The sequence below is a fragment of the Carya illinoinensis genome, chromosome 6 (genome assembly GCF_018687715.1).
Source record: "Carya illinoinensis cultivar Pawnee chromosome 6, C.illinoinensisPawnee_v1, whole genome shotgun sequence".
NCBI lineage: Eukaryota > Viridiplantae > Streptophyta > Magnoliopsida > Fagales > Juglandaceae > Carya > Carya illinoinensis.
In genome coordinates this window covers 26117818-26132047 of record NC_056757.1, presented here as the reverse complement: position 1 = coordinate 26132047, position 14230 = coordinate 26117818, and the positions used below count along the sequence as shown (strand labels likewise).

The 14230-nt window shown below is 36.4% G+C and overlaps 1 protein-coding gene across 3 annotated transcripts; it reads left to right on the top strand.

Annotated features, from left to right (window-relative positions):
• Positions 1-201: 201 nt before the first annotated feature.
• LOC122313047 (paired amphipathic helix protein Sin3-like 4) lies at positions 202-12609 on the top strand. 3 transcript variants are annotated; one of them, XM_043127754.1, is made up of 24 exons: positions 202-446; positions 682-823; positions 1347-1502; positions 1620-1806; positions 1887-1985; positions 2091-2258; positions 2345-2684; positions 3266-3402; positions 6152-6227; positions 6300-6329; positions 6510-6805; positions 6902-7056; positions 7789-7916; positions 8023-8277; positions 8653-9348; positions 9484-9554; positions 10022-10672; positions 10790-10890; positions 10974-11112; positions 11212-11364; positions 11475-11638; positions 11717-11828; positions 11953-12116; positions 12290-12609. In XM_043127754.1, exons 2-23 carry the CDS (start codon positions 750-752, stop codon positions 12082-12084), a joined length of 4320 nt encoding a protein of 1439 aa, XP_042983688.1. In that variant the 5' UTR covers positions 202-446; positions 682-749; the 3' UTR covers positions 12085-12116; positions 12290-12609. The 3 variants fall into 3 exon arrangements, with proteins under 3 accessions (XP_042983688.1, XP_042983689.1, XP_042983687.1); XM_043127755.1 differs by having other exon boundaries at positions 202-569; positions 2345-2612; XM_043127753.1 differs by having other exon boundaries at positions 202-569.
• The last annotated feature ends 1621 nt before the right edge of the window (positions 12610-14230 follow it).

Sequence of the window (14230 nt, the reverse complement as noted above, 5' to 3'; positions counted from 1 at the left end):
GTAAGCACGCACAAAAGAGCCCTAATTTGCGATCGTAGCATTATATCAACTGCCTATACCCGGTAACCCATACATTAGGCAACCGGGAAACCAACGTCCAACCAAAAAAAAAAAAAAAGAAATTAAAAACCGAGAGCTTACATCCACACCAAAAATATATATATATATATATATATATATATATATATATAAATTCTGCTAAACAGCCTAAACTTTGTTTCTCTCTTTGCATTGTATCTTCTGTTCTCCGTTTGTCTTCCGAGAAAATTAAACTAGTAAAAACTTGTTTTTAATCGTCGTGTTCCCCTCTCCTTGTTCTTTAGAACATACACGTATAATCTTCGTGGTGTTTCTCTTTCAGACGGGGACTCTTTCTTCTTTTCGTATTTTCTGAAAGTTTCTTCTGGAAGACTTGTTTTGCATTTTAACGATCTCTCTGCCGCACTGTAAATTTCGCATCGATAATTATAACATTTTTCCTTCACACGTAGCTTAATCTTGAAGTAACGCGAATTGCTTGTATTTTTATCTATCACGATTTGGCTCTTCGTAGGTGATCTGTTTAGGAGGTCCGGATTGAAATTCTTGCTTCTATTTTTATTTTTTTATTTCGATTTTTTTGCCGCTTAGATCTGCTTTCTGCTTCTTGCTTTGGTGTGAATGAGTGAGTTGGTTTTCCAGGATTTTTATTTCCATTGGAGTCCGCAGTATGATTCGCTGTTGAAGATATAGGAGTCTCGTTTGCAGAGATGAAGAGGTCCAGAGAAGAGCTTTACATGGCCTCTCAACTCAAGCGGCCTATGGCTTCTTCTCGAGGAGAACCGTTAGTGTTTTTATTTTTTTCCTTTCCTCTTTTCGCCTTTCTATTTTTTTTTTAAATTTGTTTAATTTTGTGTACGTAATATTTTTTTTTTATAAATTAAGTCTTACCGTGTAGACGATGAGACTAAGCTTCTTAGCAATTTGACTGGTGAATTTGTGCTCAGGAAAAGTGGTTAATTTGTGTAGGGGGGGGAGTTGTGAGAATTTTGTTATGGATGTTTGTTGATTTACTAAGTAAAACTGTTAAATATGTTTGATTCGCTGAGAAAAATATCAGATTTTTGTACGATAACTTCTTTTAGTCGTTCTATTCTGTTCAGTTGTTGATTGAGAACTGAAAAATAACGATCGTTCTTCCTGTATGGATGTGCTCTTTTCTCGTCTTTTAACGATGAGAATATTATGTGTTTGATGATTAAGTTTTGATTCTACGATAAAATTGTTTTTTGGGTATTGATCTACTGGAAGAGTTTGTGAACTCGTAATTGGTCCAATTATTTACATCTTTGTTTTGGGCAATGAAGATCTGGCCAGCCCCAGATGCTGGCAGGGGCAACTACGCAGAAACTAACAACCAATGATGCCCTAGCTTATCTCAAGGCGGTGAAGGACATATTTCAAGACAATAGGGAAAAATACGATGACTTTCTTGAAGTCATGAAAGATTTCAAGGCTCAAAGGTTTGACTCTGATACACATTGTGCTCAATTCTAGCATTCGTTGTATACCTTTCTTGGTGTATGGAGATAATTGTTCATTTTATCTTGTTGATCTGTATTATTTTTATGCTATTGTAGGATTGACACTACGGGTGTCATAGCAAGGGTAAAAGAGTTATTTAAGGGCCATCGAGACCTAATTTTGGGTTTCAATACCTTCTTGCCAAAGGGATATGAGATCACCCTCCCAAATGAGGATGAACAACCTCAACCAAAGAAACCTGTTGAATTTGAAGAAGCAATCAGTTTTGTTAACAAGATAAAGGTAGACATTATTCTACAGCTTATTCTGAGGTGATGCCTTTGGTTTCACTTGATGTAATATAAACTATTCTTTGCCTGCAGACACGATTTCAAGGTGATGATCACGTATATAAGTCATTTTTGGACGTTTTGAATATGTACAGAAAGGAAAGCAAGTCCATCAGTGAGGTCTACCAGGAGGTGTTTCTTCTTGACCCTTGATATGGTGACGCAGCATTTATTTATATCTTTAAAAAAAAAAAGTTGGTTTCTGCTATTGATGATTATATTTTCTGACTTATTCAGGTTGCTGCACTTTTCCAAGATCACGAAGACCTGCTTGTTGAGTTCACTCATTTTCTGCCTGATGCCTCAGCAACAGCCCCCACTCATTATGCCCAATCTGGTAGGAATCCAATGCTCCGGGACAGAAGCTCTGCCATGCCTATAATGCGACAAGTGCATGTTGACAAGGTTTGTTTCATTTTCTTATGCTTATGTCACCCATCTTATTTCCTAATCATAGGGGCTTACATTTGGCTTACAATTTTTTTTGCCAGAAAGAAAGGGCAATGGCTTTACATGGTGATCGAGACCTTAGTGTTGACCGGCCTGATCCAGACCATGATAGATCTTTGGTCAGAGTGGAGAAAGAGCAACAGAGGCGTGGTGAAAAGGATAGGCGAGAAGACAGAGACAGGAGAGAACGAGATAGGGATGATAGAGAATTTGAGCATGACAGCAGTAGGGAATTTAATATACAGCGATTTCCCCACAAGCGAAAAACTTCTCGTAGGGTTGAAGACACTGCTGAACAATTGCAGCAAGGTGGGGACGGTGATGAGAACTTTAAAGTGCATCCTAATTCATCCTCCTATGAAGATAAAGGTTCCATGAAAAGTGAGCATTTTAACTGTTTTTAATGCTACACTGGGGAGACTATTGTTGAACTCTGCGCCCCAATTACCAACATTATATACTTATCAAAAAATAAAAAAATAAAAAAAATACCAACATTATATAGGAAAAACTCTTCATCACTCAAGTAACTTGACATAAATCAAGTTTATGAGAACAATTTGCAGAGTTCTTCAAAATTTTTTGAAGCAGTTTCAGAAAGACGTCTCTCTTTATTGTTAACTATAGATGTCAACATAAAGTTCAATTGCTTAATTCATCACATTAATATCACTGTTCAATTGCTTAATCTTTTTCCCTTTTTTTCTGGATATATGTTTACTTAGTTGCATGTTAACCTCTATTTGTTTTCCCTACATTAAAACATGGATATTTTGTTGACATAAATATTTTTTTTTTGGGTCTTAGCATTTTTCTCATGGTTTTAAGGATCCTAAGTTACATACATATATTTTTTTCTACAGAAATTCTCCTTTTTCTTAAAAGTTTTCGTCAACTCTTATTTCAGTAATTTTATTGCTGATTGCCTTGTTTTTGCTTTAACTTGGTTCATGTTCTGACAGGTTTGTGTGGTCGAGAGTTTGCCTTTTGCGAGAAAGTTAAAGAGAAGTTACGAAACCCTGATGACTACCAGGAATTCCTGAAGTGCCTTCATATTTATAGCAAGGAAATAATTACAAGATCAGAATTGCAATCTTTGGTATGGCTAATAAGAACATCTAATTATAATGTCATTGGCGCTCGTTAATATAGTTAAGTCTATCAAGCATTTGCTATGATAGATGTGGATAATATTACCAAACAAAGAAGTGTGAAAACTCTTAAATTAATGAATGAATGAAAAATGTTTAACTGGAGCCGTAACAACCCTTTCCCATAGGTTAGGAGTGTTGCGTGCTTTCGTAACTGTGCCCGATTACCCAACTTGATAAAACTATCTAGTTTATCAAAAAATAAATTCCCAAAAAACATAACATAAAAATATAGTCTCATAGCGAGAAACTTTAAAATTGATGTTTTAATTAAAAAAAAAAAGGACGCTTATTAACTAAATCTGAAAATCCCTTGACACTATCTATGCCTGGCCTCGAGCTCATCAACACTATCTTCTTTACCTGGACATTATAAAAACATAAAACAAACAAACAAAATGTGTTGAATACTCAATAAGGAGTACACCATATAGTAAACATAATAAACATAGGGTCTTCTTGAAAAGTGTGCATGCTCAATACTTATACTAACATATACATGTAACATGTATTATGCGTAACTTATTAAACTTGTCTTTTCCTTTCTTTAATGACCAGCACACCTTAACCTCCGTGTGCAGGGTTGTGTGCTTGTTCCACTGCCTTTGGCCACAACGGGAACCTCTTAACTTATCATAACATACTTTGGTGGACCATGCTTAGGTCCTTGGCTTGCACATCCACCTATAATTGCTTTGGTACCAAGCATCTATTATGGCCATTTTTAAAGCCTCTTTCATAACTTATCTTTTATGTTTCTTATTATGATGCATGTAGGGCACATAATGACATAGCTTATCGTAATCATAAATGAAAACATATCATGATGCATGTAAAACATATAGTAAATGACATTGAAACTCGCTTTCATTATATCATAACTGGGTACGTAAAAGGAGCTTTCAATAAAGGGCCATACATATATAATACTTAAAAAAAAACGTTGTTTACCATACATATAAGTGTATGATCATGCTACTTACCTCTTTTCTTCTATCAATAACAAATGCGGCAATAATCATGCTGGAAAAGGGTTGGACTTGATAGGGTGAGGCTGGTTCTTTTTTTGCTCTCCTGAAATTGCAGAACCGGGTTGGACTTGATTGGTATTCTTGCAGAACATCACATGGGATTTTTATAAAAACTTTCCCCAGTCACAACAGCCTTGGTTTTTTCTAGTTTCCAAGCCATACAGTCCTTTTAATGAGATCTGAGAAACCTAATAATAGGGCTGTACGAATTTAACTTAGTTTGTTTTGAAAAAGGGTTCTAAGAATCATAATGGCTAGGAGTTTTAGGGTAAATATGTTTCTATTCTCTGGATCCATTTAGGAGTCATAGATGGGGCTGATTTTCCAATATCATGAATATAACATCCAAAAATCAAATGGCCTTTGGCTAGAAAATACTTGGGGTTATACATCCATATATATATATATATATATATATTTTGATAGGTAATCAAGAATTTTATTCATAAGAAAAGGAGGCATAGCCCAAATACATAGGAAGTATACATGAGACGTACCTTACTAGGGTTTTGGAGGTTACTTCATCAAAAAAAAAAAAAAAAAACTAGGGTTTCAGAGGTTACCCATCCAGATATGGGCCTAATGTGCCAAACCTACTCCATTTTCAATCTAGGTCCATAATTTCATATCTAATCCCATCTCCTCAATACTAGATCCTCAAATAATATACATACTGGCTAATGAGCCCAATAAAATAATCTTTCTTCCAGCCTTAACAAAATTGGTGTTGTGGTCGGTGCCCATATAATTTGGCCGATCTTCAGCTTACAGATGCTAAGCATGAGACCCTATTATTTTATCATGTCGAACAAAATGGGTAGTGTTGGTTGGAAACGAGTTTGTTGCAGGCCAGATTCATCAGAGTTAGTGTGTGATAAAGTAGCCTTCTGGTTAAAATGTGTATTAATTTAGGTTGGTTTTATTACTGAACTTTATATTTGTAAGATTTTTGCATCACTCAAAATGATAACTTTATGGCCATAATTGTAGGATATTAGTTTGTTATACCTTTGGGTGGACAACCAGTGTTAGGTGGCAAGTTTTTCTTCTTGTACTCTTTTCCTTGCTTAATGAATAAAAGGATACTCTTATCAAAGAATATAAAATACATTCTTGTATAAAAAAATATAAGAAAGATTATAATATTTTGGTCTTTCTTCGATATATTAAGCACAACATATAAGTTGAAATTGAAATATCATTAATTCTGCAGATGTTTCAAGCCCTGCCCGTCAATTGAGGCCTCCTAACTCTAGTTTTTCAACTACTTTCCTCTCCTGCATATCTGGCTGCCAGTGGTGTGTTTTTTTATTTTGATTTAGTTTGCTAGACTGGTGTTGATGACAGCCCTGATTTATTCAGAAAAATTATGGATCAACTTGTTCATTTTCCTAATATTTTCAATAATGTTGAGAATACCTAACTTAACCCTGTTGCCAATAGTGATCTGGAGTTGAGATTCTAGCATTTGCCTCCTTTTTTAATTTGGTTTATGCATTCAGATACTCTACATGCGTTTAACATCTAGTTTTATTACCCAACAAAAAAAAAAAAAAAACCTAACTTAATCCCCCCCCCCCCCCCCCCCCCCCCCGCGGCAGCGGGGGGAATTAAGAGGCATTAACTGAAGTATAACTTGTAATTTGTGTTTCTGCACTTATGTCAGGTGGGTGATTTACTTGGAAGATACCCGGATCTTATGGATGGATTTAATGAATTTTTGGCACGTTGTGAGAAGAATGGTAACTCTTCACCTAATGTCACTCCTGATTCTGCATTGTTAAATTTGTATCTAACCAACTTCTGTATTACAGATGCACTCCTTGCTGGTGTCATTAATAAAAGTACGTAAAATGGTTTCTTTCCTTTTGTTATCCTCAGGCTAGATGCAGTTTTTTCTGGAAGTTGTTTTGGGCTTGCATTGCTTCTAAACAGAACCTATTTTAGATTAAAATAGGTGCATTATGATCTTCTCAAACTGTGTCAGGTCTGTTAAATTTAACTGAACTTTTACTTCATGACAGAACCCTTCTGGAATGATGGACATTTACCCAGACCAGTAAAGATAGAGGATAGGGACAAAGATCGAGATCACGAAAAGGATGATGGGGTTAAAGATAGAGACCGTGAAAACCGAGAAAGGGATAGACTTGAAAACCGGGAAAGAGAGAGACTTGACAAAAGTGGAAGTAAAGATGTTGGGGGTCATAAGATGTCTTTATTTTCCAGCAAGGATAAGTATATGGCAAAACCTATTAATGAACTTGACTTATCCAATTGTGAGCGCTGCACTCCTAGTTACCGTCTGCTGCCAAAGATTGTATGCAATGTTTACCTTTGGCTTCATGTTTTTAGAGACTTCAATGCTTTTATTTTTCTTTTGTATTCATCTGCTTTGTGTCCTTCAACGATGCAGTATCCGATACCTTCAGTTAGCCATAGAACAGAGCTTGGTTCCAAAGTATTGAATGATCATTGGGTATCTGTCACATCAGGAAGTGAGGATTACTCTTTTAAACACATGCGCAAAAATCAGTACGAAGAAAGCTTGTTTCGATGTGAAGATGACAGGTTAGAGATTGCTTGAGGTTATAATATTTGTGTTTGCTGTTTTCTTTCCATTTTGATTTAATTTATAGTTGATATAAAGTAATTGGTCTTTTGTTTTCTTCCCCGCCCCCCGGGGGTATATTTATTCTCATTGGGCTTTGGCTTTTCTCTTGTTAGTTCTAGCTACCTACTTTGTCATATATGCTTGTGTTCTATTGCTGGAACTCAAGGCTGTGATTGGATTCAAAACATTTTCACTTTCAATCCAAATAATTTTTAAACGCTAAAACAGATTTTCATTTCTAAAAGGAAAAAAAACTAATCATTTGTGTTAGCTTCCGTGACTAAGAGAAAAAGACAACTAAAACAACTTTCAAAAACCCAAAAACAATAAAGAAATTTTCTTCCCAAATATATTTTCAGTTGGTTTCACTACTTTGTAAATCCTATAAGAAAAAGTACCTCAAAAACTTTCTCAATTCAAGCACGTTTTCTACTGTTATCACAACTTAGACCCAAAAAAACTAATTTTAAACTTCTTTCACAACAATTTCAGATGTTTTCAGGAAAATATTCAATCCTAACAATGCCTGAGCTTCAAGAATAACAATAACATTACTGATATCATATAAAGATGCGAGTCTATCATATACTTATAAAAAAAAAAAAAGAAGAAGAAGAAGATGTGAGTCTATCATCATTTGATATGTTTTGTTGAAAATCTAGGTGATCTTCTTATGATTATGCTTTCAGGTTTGAACTGGATATGTTGTTAGAGTCTGTGAATGTAACAACCAAGCGCGTTGAAGAGCTATTGGAGAAGATCAACAACAATACATTGAAAATTGACAGCCCAGTTTGTATTGAGGAACACTTCACAGGTTATAGTTCGATTAATGGCTAACAAAATCCCTGGACATATATCATGATATGTAAGCCTATTTGTTACATTTTTTCTGAAGAATATTTTGCTGTCTGTTCTTGCAGCTCTGAATCTCAGGTGCATTGAACGCTTATATGGTGACCACGGGCTTGATGTGATGGATGTGTTGAGGAAGAATGCACCTCTTGCTTTGCCAGTTATACTAACACGCTTGAAGCAGAAACAAGAAGAGTGGGCGCGGTGTCGTTCTGATTTTAACAAAGTTTGGGCTGAAATTTATTCTAAGAACTATCACAAATCGCTTGATCATCGTAGCTTCTACTTCAAGCAACAGGACACAAAGAGCTTGAGCACGAAAGGTAGTTTTCACCTTGATATCTCAGTTTATTGATTTATATTAACCTCCTTGACTCCACCAATCACAATATGTTTGATGTTCATGATATATTGTAATTAAGCATATGGTAAAATAAATATAATTAGGAATGGGCGCGGCTTCAAATAATAACTTATTCCCTTTCTGGATTACTGGGTTACAGTATGATCTGATTTTGTTGCCATAGCTTTTCAGGTTTTTTGAAGGAAAATGAATGGTCTTAGATACTATAGAAATGATAAAAGGCTGTTGGACTGAGTTATGTAATTATGGCAAAAACAATAGACCAATCACCATGAGATGTCCTGATACAATATATGTTCAGTTTTCATGTTTCACTGTCATGCATTTTTTACAGCCTTATTGGCGGAGATCAAAGAAATTAGTGAGAAAAAGCGCAAGGAAGATGATGTGCTACTTGCTATTGCTGCTGGAAATAGGCGACCAATCATTCCAAATTTGGAATTTGAGTACCCTGATCCAGACATCCATGAAGATCTATATCAGCTAATTAAATATTCCTGTGGAGAAGTTTGTACAACCGAACAGTTGGATAAAGTTATGAAGATTTGGACAACATTTCTGGAACCCATGCTTGGTGTTCCTTCTCGGCCTCAGGGTGCAGAGGATACCGAAGATGTTGTTAAGGCAAAAAGCCATCCTGTCAACAGCCGTGCTGCAACTGTTGGGGAAACTGATCTCATTGCTGGTGGTGGCAGTGCCACTGCCATGAATCCTTCACATTCCAATCCTTCCAGAAATGGTGATGAAAGTATTCCACCAGAACAAGCAAGTTCTTGCAGGGCTTGGTCAGTAATTGGGGATAATGGAGTTAAAGAAGAAAGTCCTCTTGATGCTGAACATATTGTACATAAGAGTGATACTTTCTGCAACCCTCCAAACGGTAAAGTACAGATCAATGCATCTATGGCTGATGAACAATCTGGAGTCAACAAGAAATATAACTCCAATGAACGAATAGTCAATTCAAGCACATCCCTTGCCACTGGAGTGGAGCAAAGTAATGGAAGAACTAACATAGAGAACGCATCAGGTTTGCAGAATGCCTCCAACTAATTATGCTTATATTAATTGGCAAAATAATCTTGTTGAACCTTTCACTGCTAGTTATTTTGATTCTTCGATATGTTTTGGTATGAATTCTGAAATACAGTTTTTTTGTTACAAGGGCTTAGTGGTACTCCATCCAGACCTAGCAATGCTGCTGTTGAGGGCGGGGTCGATCTACCTCCATCAGAGGTATGGCAAATAGTTGTCTAGCAGTTCTCTCGAAACTTAACATCTCAAGTTTAGATATTTGCCCCTTGCTCATTACATGAGTTCATTTTGCCTGCCGGCTCCTCTTAGTCTTAATTTGGACTCCTACTGTTTCCAATTAGATTAAAAAAAATGGTATGAAATTGTATCTTTCATCAACTACGACAGATTATAATAATTATTAGCTACAAAATATTATCAGCATATAGTGAATCATGGTAGCCTTTCCATATCTGTACTGTCGCTCTCAGAAGGTCACATCTGTCTGACTTAAAGGAAGAGCTGTAAGACAAGAACTTCTCTATCAGTTATTGATCAGTTTGTTTGTCAATGCTTATCAATAATCTGGATGATAATTATGGTGCTAGGTTCTGGATCTTGATGGTGATAAATATTGTGATTAATATGGACTGAGAAAATGTTTTTTTTTATAAAAAAATTGATCCTAGGGTGATGACTCTACAAGACCAGTTATATCCACCAACGGGGTGGTGTCAGATGGCATCAAAGTTCAGAGATTCCATGAAGAATCAGTTGGACACTTCAGAGTAGAAAGAGAAGAGGGTGAATTATCTCCAAATGGAGATTTTGAGGAGGATAATTTTGCAGTTTATAGAGATTCTGGTTTGGAGGCCGTGCAGAAAGCAAAGGATGGTGCTATGGGCAGACAATATCCAACCAGACACAGAGAAGAAGATATATGCTGTGCAGAGGCAGGAGGAGAAAATGAAGCCGATGCCGATGCCGATGATGAAGGTGAGGAAAGTGCTCAGAGGTCTTCTGAGGACACTGAGAATGCTTCTGAAAATGGGGATGTATCTGGAAGCGAGTCTGCTGATGGTGAGTGTTCCCGTGAAGAGCACGAGGAAGATGGAGATCATGAGCATGATAATAAGGCTGAGAGTGAAGGTGAAGCCGAAGGGATGGCTGATGCACATGATGTTGAAGGAGATGGGACATCTTTACCATATTCGGAGCGCTTTTTACTTACAGTGAAGCCTCTTGCAAAGCATGTCCCATCAGCGTTGCATGAGAAAGAGAAGGATTCTCGGGTTTTTTATGGAAATGACTCCTTATATGTGCTTTTCAGGCTTCACCAAGTAAGGCTTGTCATATGTTAATGTGATTGTATTTTTTTTTAAATAAATAATTCTTCAAAAATATATTATGATTGGTATCATAAACTATACTTTTATCTTTTGTCACTGCTTTGACAGACGTTGTATGAGAGAATACAATCAGCAAAGGTTAATTCATCATCTGCTGAAAGGAAATGGAGGGCTTCAAATGATTCAAGCCCTACAGATCTTTATGCCAGGTGGTTTAGCTCTAGTTTGTTTCTCAAATCAGCTCCAATGCCATTCCCTACTAATCAATACACTTCTTTTTTTGGTGTTTCAGATTCATGAATGCACTTTACAATTTACTTGATGGTTCTTCTGACAATACAAAATTTGAGGATGATTGTCGAGCTATTATTGGAACTCGTTCATATGTTTTATTCACGCTAGACAAACTGATATATAAACTTGTTAAACAAGTAAGATCCTTAAACAATTTAGACTTGAACTTTTGCCTTTTCTTTCTCTATTATTACCTCATCTGACATATAAGGGCTATATTCATGCATTTGCTTCAGCTTCAAACAGTTGCCACTGATGAGATGGACAACAAGCTTCTCCAACTATATGCATATGAAAAATCAAGAAAACCTGGAAGATTCATTGATATAGTTTATCACGAAAATGCTCGTGTTCTTCTCCATGACGAGAACATATATCGCATTGAATGTGTATGCCTTACAGTGGTTTTGTCTCCTTATTATTGTCCTCTCTGATTATTTTAATTAAAACATGGATTTTATATGTGCCCTAAAGTGTATGATTGTAACTTGTTTTCCAGTCATCTACACCAACTTGTTTGTCTATCCAACTTATGGACTATGGTCATGATAAGCCCGAAGTGACTGCTGTTTCCATGGACCCAAATTTTTCGGCATATTTGCACACTGACTTCCTTACAGTTGTTCCTGAAAAGAAAGAGAAGTCTGGAATCTTCTTGAAGAGGTATGTAAGAAATAGGAGAAAATTCCCTGTATTTGCAGTCTAGTGGTCATGGCTGACAATGCCTGCTGGTGTTGACAGGAATGTTCGCAAATATGCCAACGGTGATGAATTTTCTACAGCTTGCCAGGCAATGGAAGGAGTTCAAGTTGTCAATGGATTAGAGTGTAAGATAGCTTGCAATTCATCCAAGGTATGTTTAAGTAAAAATTTATATCTTGTTTCTGTTGTACTGATAATGATAAGGTTTTCGGTTCAGACATAGAAAAGCATATAAACGTGTAATAAATGCTGAAGATTTTTGTTGTACGATGTAGGTCTCATATGTTTTAGATACAGAAGACTTATTGTTCAGGGTGAAAAGGAAAAGGACAACTTACGGCTCATGCCATGACCAGGCAGTGTCGTCAAGTAGACTACAACGATTTCACAGACTGCTTTCTAGCTGATACTAGACTTACTGTGACCCTAAGTAGATATGGTATGTACTAATCCTTTTGTAGGTAAATCTGGTTTGCCCGGCATTGGTATCCCTTTCTGCTAAAAAAATGTGCCTGGATGAACATATTCTGTTGCATATTAGCTTTTAAAACGGATATTTTCTATCCTAGTTTTGATGCTTTTCCGTGGTTTTTTTTTTTTTTTGGTCGGTAGCATTTTGCACGCGATAGTTACTCAGGTACCAGAGTCGGAAAGATTATGGCGCCACGGAAGGAAAAGCTTTCGTGGAATCATCTTCCATTTGTTCTCACATTTCTGTCTCACCAACCAAATAAAAGAATTGAAGAGAAGGGGGGGAGGGATATGGCTTAACGGGTGTGGTATAATGTATGTATGTATGTATGTATGTGGCGTTTTTGGCCACATGTAAATAGCGGTAATTTGTGATGTAAACCTGAGATATATGTTCATTCCATTCATCGATATTCTTGTTGAATCTTTTGACCCATAAGAGATTTTCCCTTTTAATTTCATCGAATTTCAATAGTTGAACGTAAGAAATAATATTTGCAGTCTTAGGATCTGTAAGCGCATTAGTAGCACATAGTTAAAGTTTGACTAAAATTTAATTAAGAAATTTACTTTTATAAATTTATTTAGTCACTTTTCAACAACACTAAATGATAAACTCTCTAAATTTATCACTATTTTATTAAAATATTTATTATCTAGTCAATTTTCACTATATATGATCCTCCAAATTTTAAAATTTCAACTAAGAAAATTTCAATACAGAACCAACCTAAAAAGTGAAAGACAATAAAGGAAAAGAAAAATTACAAAACTTGTTTGGTCTAATTTCACGGTTCCGAAAAATTAGAACATCAAGTAGCAAAAGCTTACCATAAAAAGGAATAGGGGTCCTTGAGAAAAGAACCTAAAATTGTTTTTGAGGCTACAACAACAGTGGTTGATAATTTGTTTTTTCAAGTGTGATGCATGACGAAGATAGAAGTAGAAAGATTATTTTATGGCCAAAATATTATTTGGCCAACGGTTTGGGTTGGCTATATTTGACCAGTAAAAAGAGGATGACTAAAATTAAAGTAGAATTGTTGATTCTGGTGTAGGAGGTTTTTAAGCAAGTTAGCTTTAGCTTGGCGAAAATTTAACTTTGGCTAGGCTACTACTAATGCTCTAGACTCAAGTTCTTTCCGTTTAGTTCCTTTGAAAAAAATGGATAAATTTGAAACTCATAAAAAAATTATTTTTTAATAATAGACCATTTTTTTTTCCCCCAAATGGAGTACATGGGAGACTTGCATACAGTAACATTGTATATAGCATTACTCTAAATGTAACATAATTACTTAGCTGAACTTCTAGGTGCAGGTATTTATAAAATTGTCACTCACTACCAGATTTTAGCTGGACGTTGGAGTTTTAGGAGGGGGTTTGGGTTGGGCTAGATATTTTGGCTTCGGAAGTCTGGGCATTGGGATCTTGTTCTCGTCTTTAGTTTTTCTTACAAAAAGTCTACTTATAACCAACCTAGGGGAACCCTGCGTCACTATATCCTACATAGCACATTTCAAAATGAAGACCATCCCAGTCGAGACCCTCTTCCCCAGGAAGCCAGCCTTCCATCCCCCTCCATCCCAGTCGAGACCCTCTTCCCCAGGAAACCAGCCTTCCATCCCCATCCCCCCACGAAGCCAGCCTCCATTGAATCAAAACCTTCTTCTTGCTTCGTCTTCTACACGAAGGTAGTAGGTATTTGTCTTCTCTACGAAGCCAATGGCTCCTCGTCTTTTCCACGAAGCTAGTGGGTCTTCATCTTCACCTCAAACCCAAGAGCCACGAACCCACAAATCCACATTTCAGCCCCGTACTGAAGACCTAAACCCAAGAGCCACAAATCCAATTTGAACCCACAAACCCATGAACCCCTTTCGTCTTCTCCACTCAGATCTGAAATCTCGTTCCCACAAAGTACCCAAACCCTAACCCTACAAAATTTGGCACAATCATCAATTGGACCGAGTTTCAAATTACGTCCTTGCAAAAATCAAGTTAGTTTTCTCCTTTTTATGTGTTTTGGTTTTAGTTTCCAACATACATTCTATACATACTTGATGTGCTTAGTATCCCTTT

Coding starts and splice junctions, on each gene's coding strand:
- LOC122313047 (XM_043127754.1), top strand. CDS start 750: ATGAAGAGGTCCAGAGAAGAGCTTTACATGGCCTCTCAACTCAAGCGG. Junction 9,349..9,483: donor TAACATAGAGAACGCATCAG/GTTTGCAGAATG, acceptor TTTTGTTACAAG/GGCTTAGTGGTACTCCATCC. Junction 11,113..11,211: donor TATATAAACTTGTTAAACAA/GTAAGATCCTTA, acceptor CATTTGCTTCAG/CTTCAAACAGTTGCCACTGA.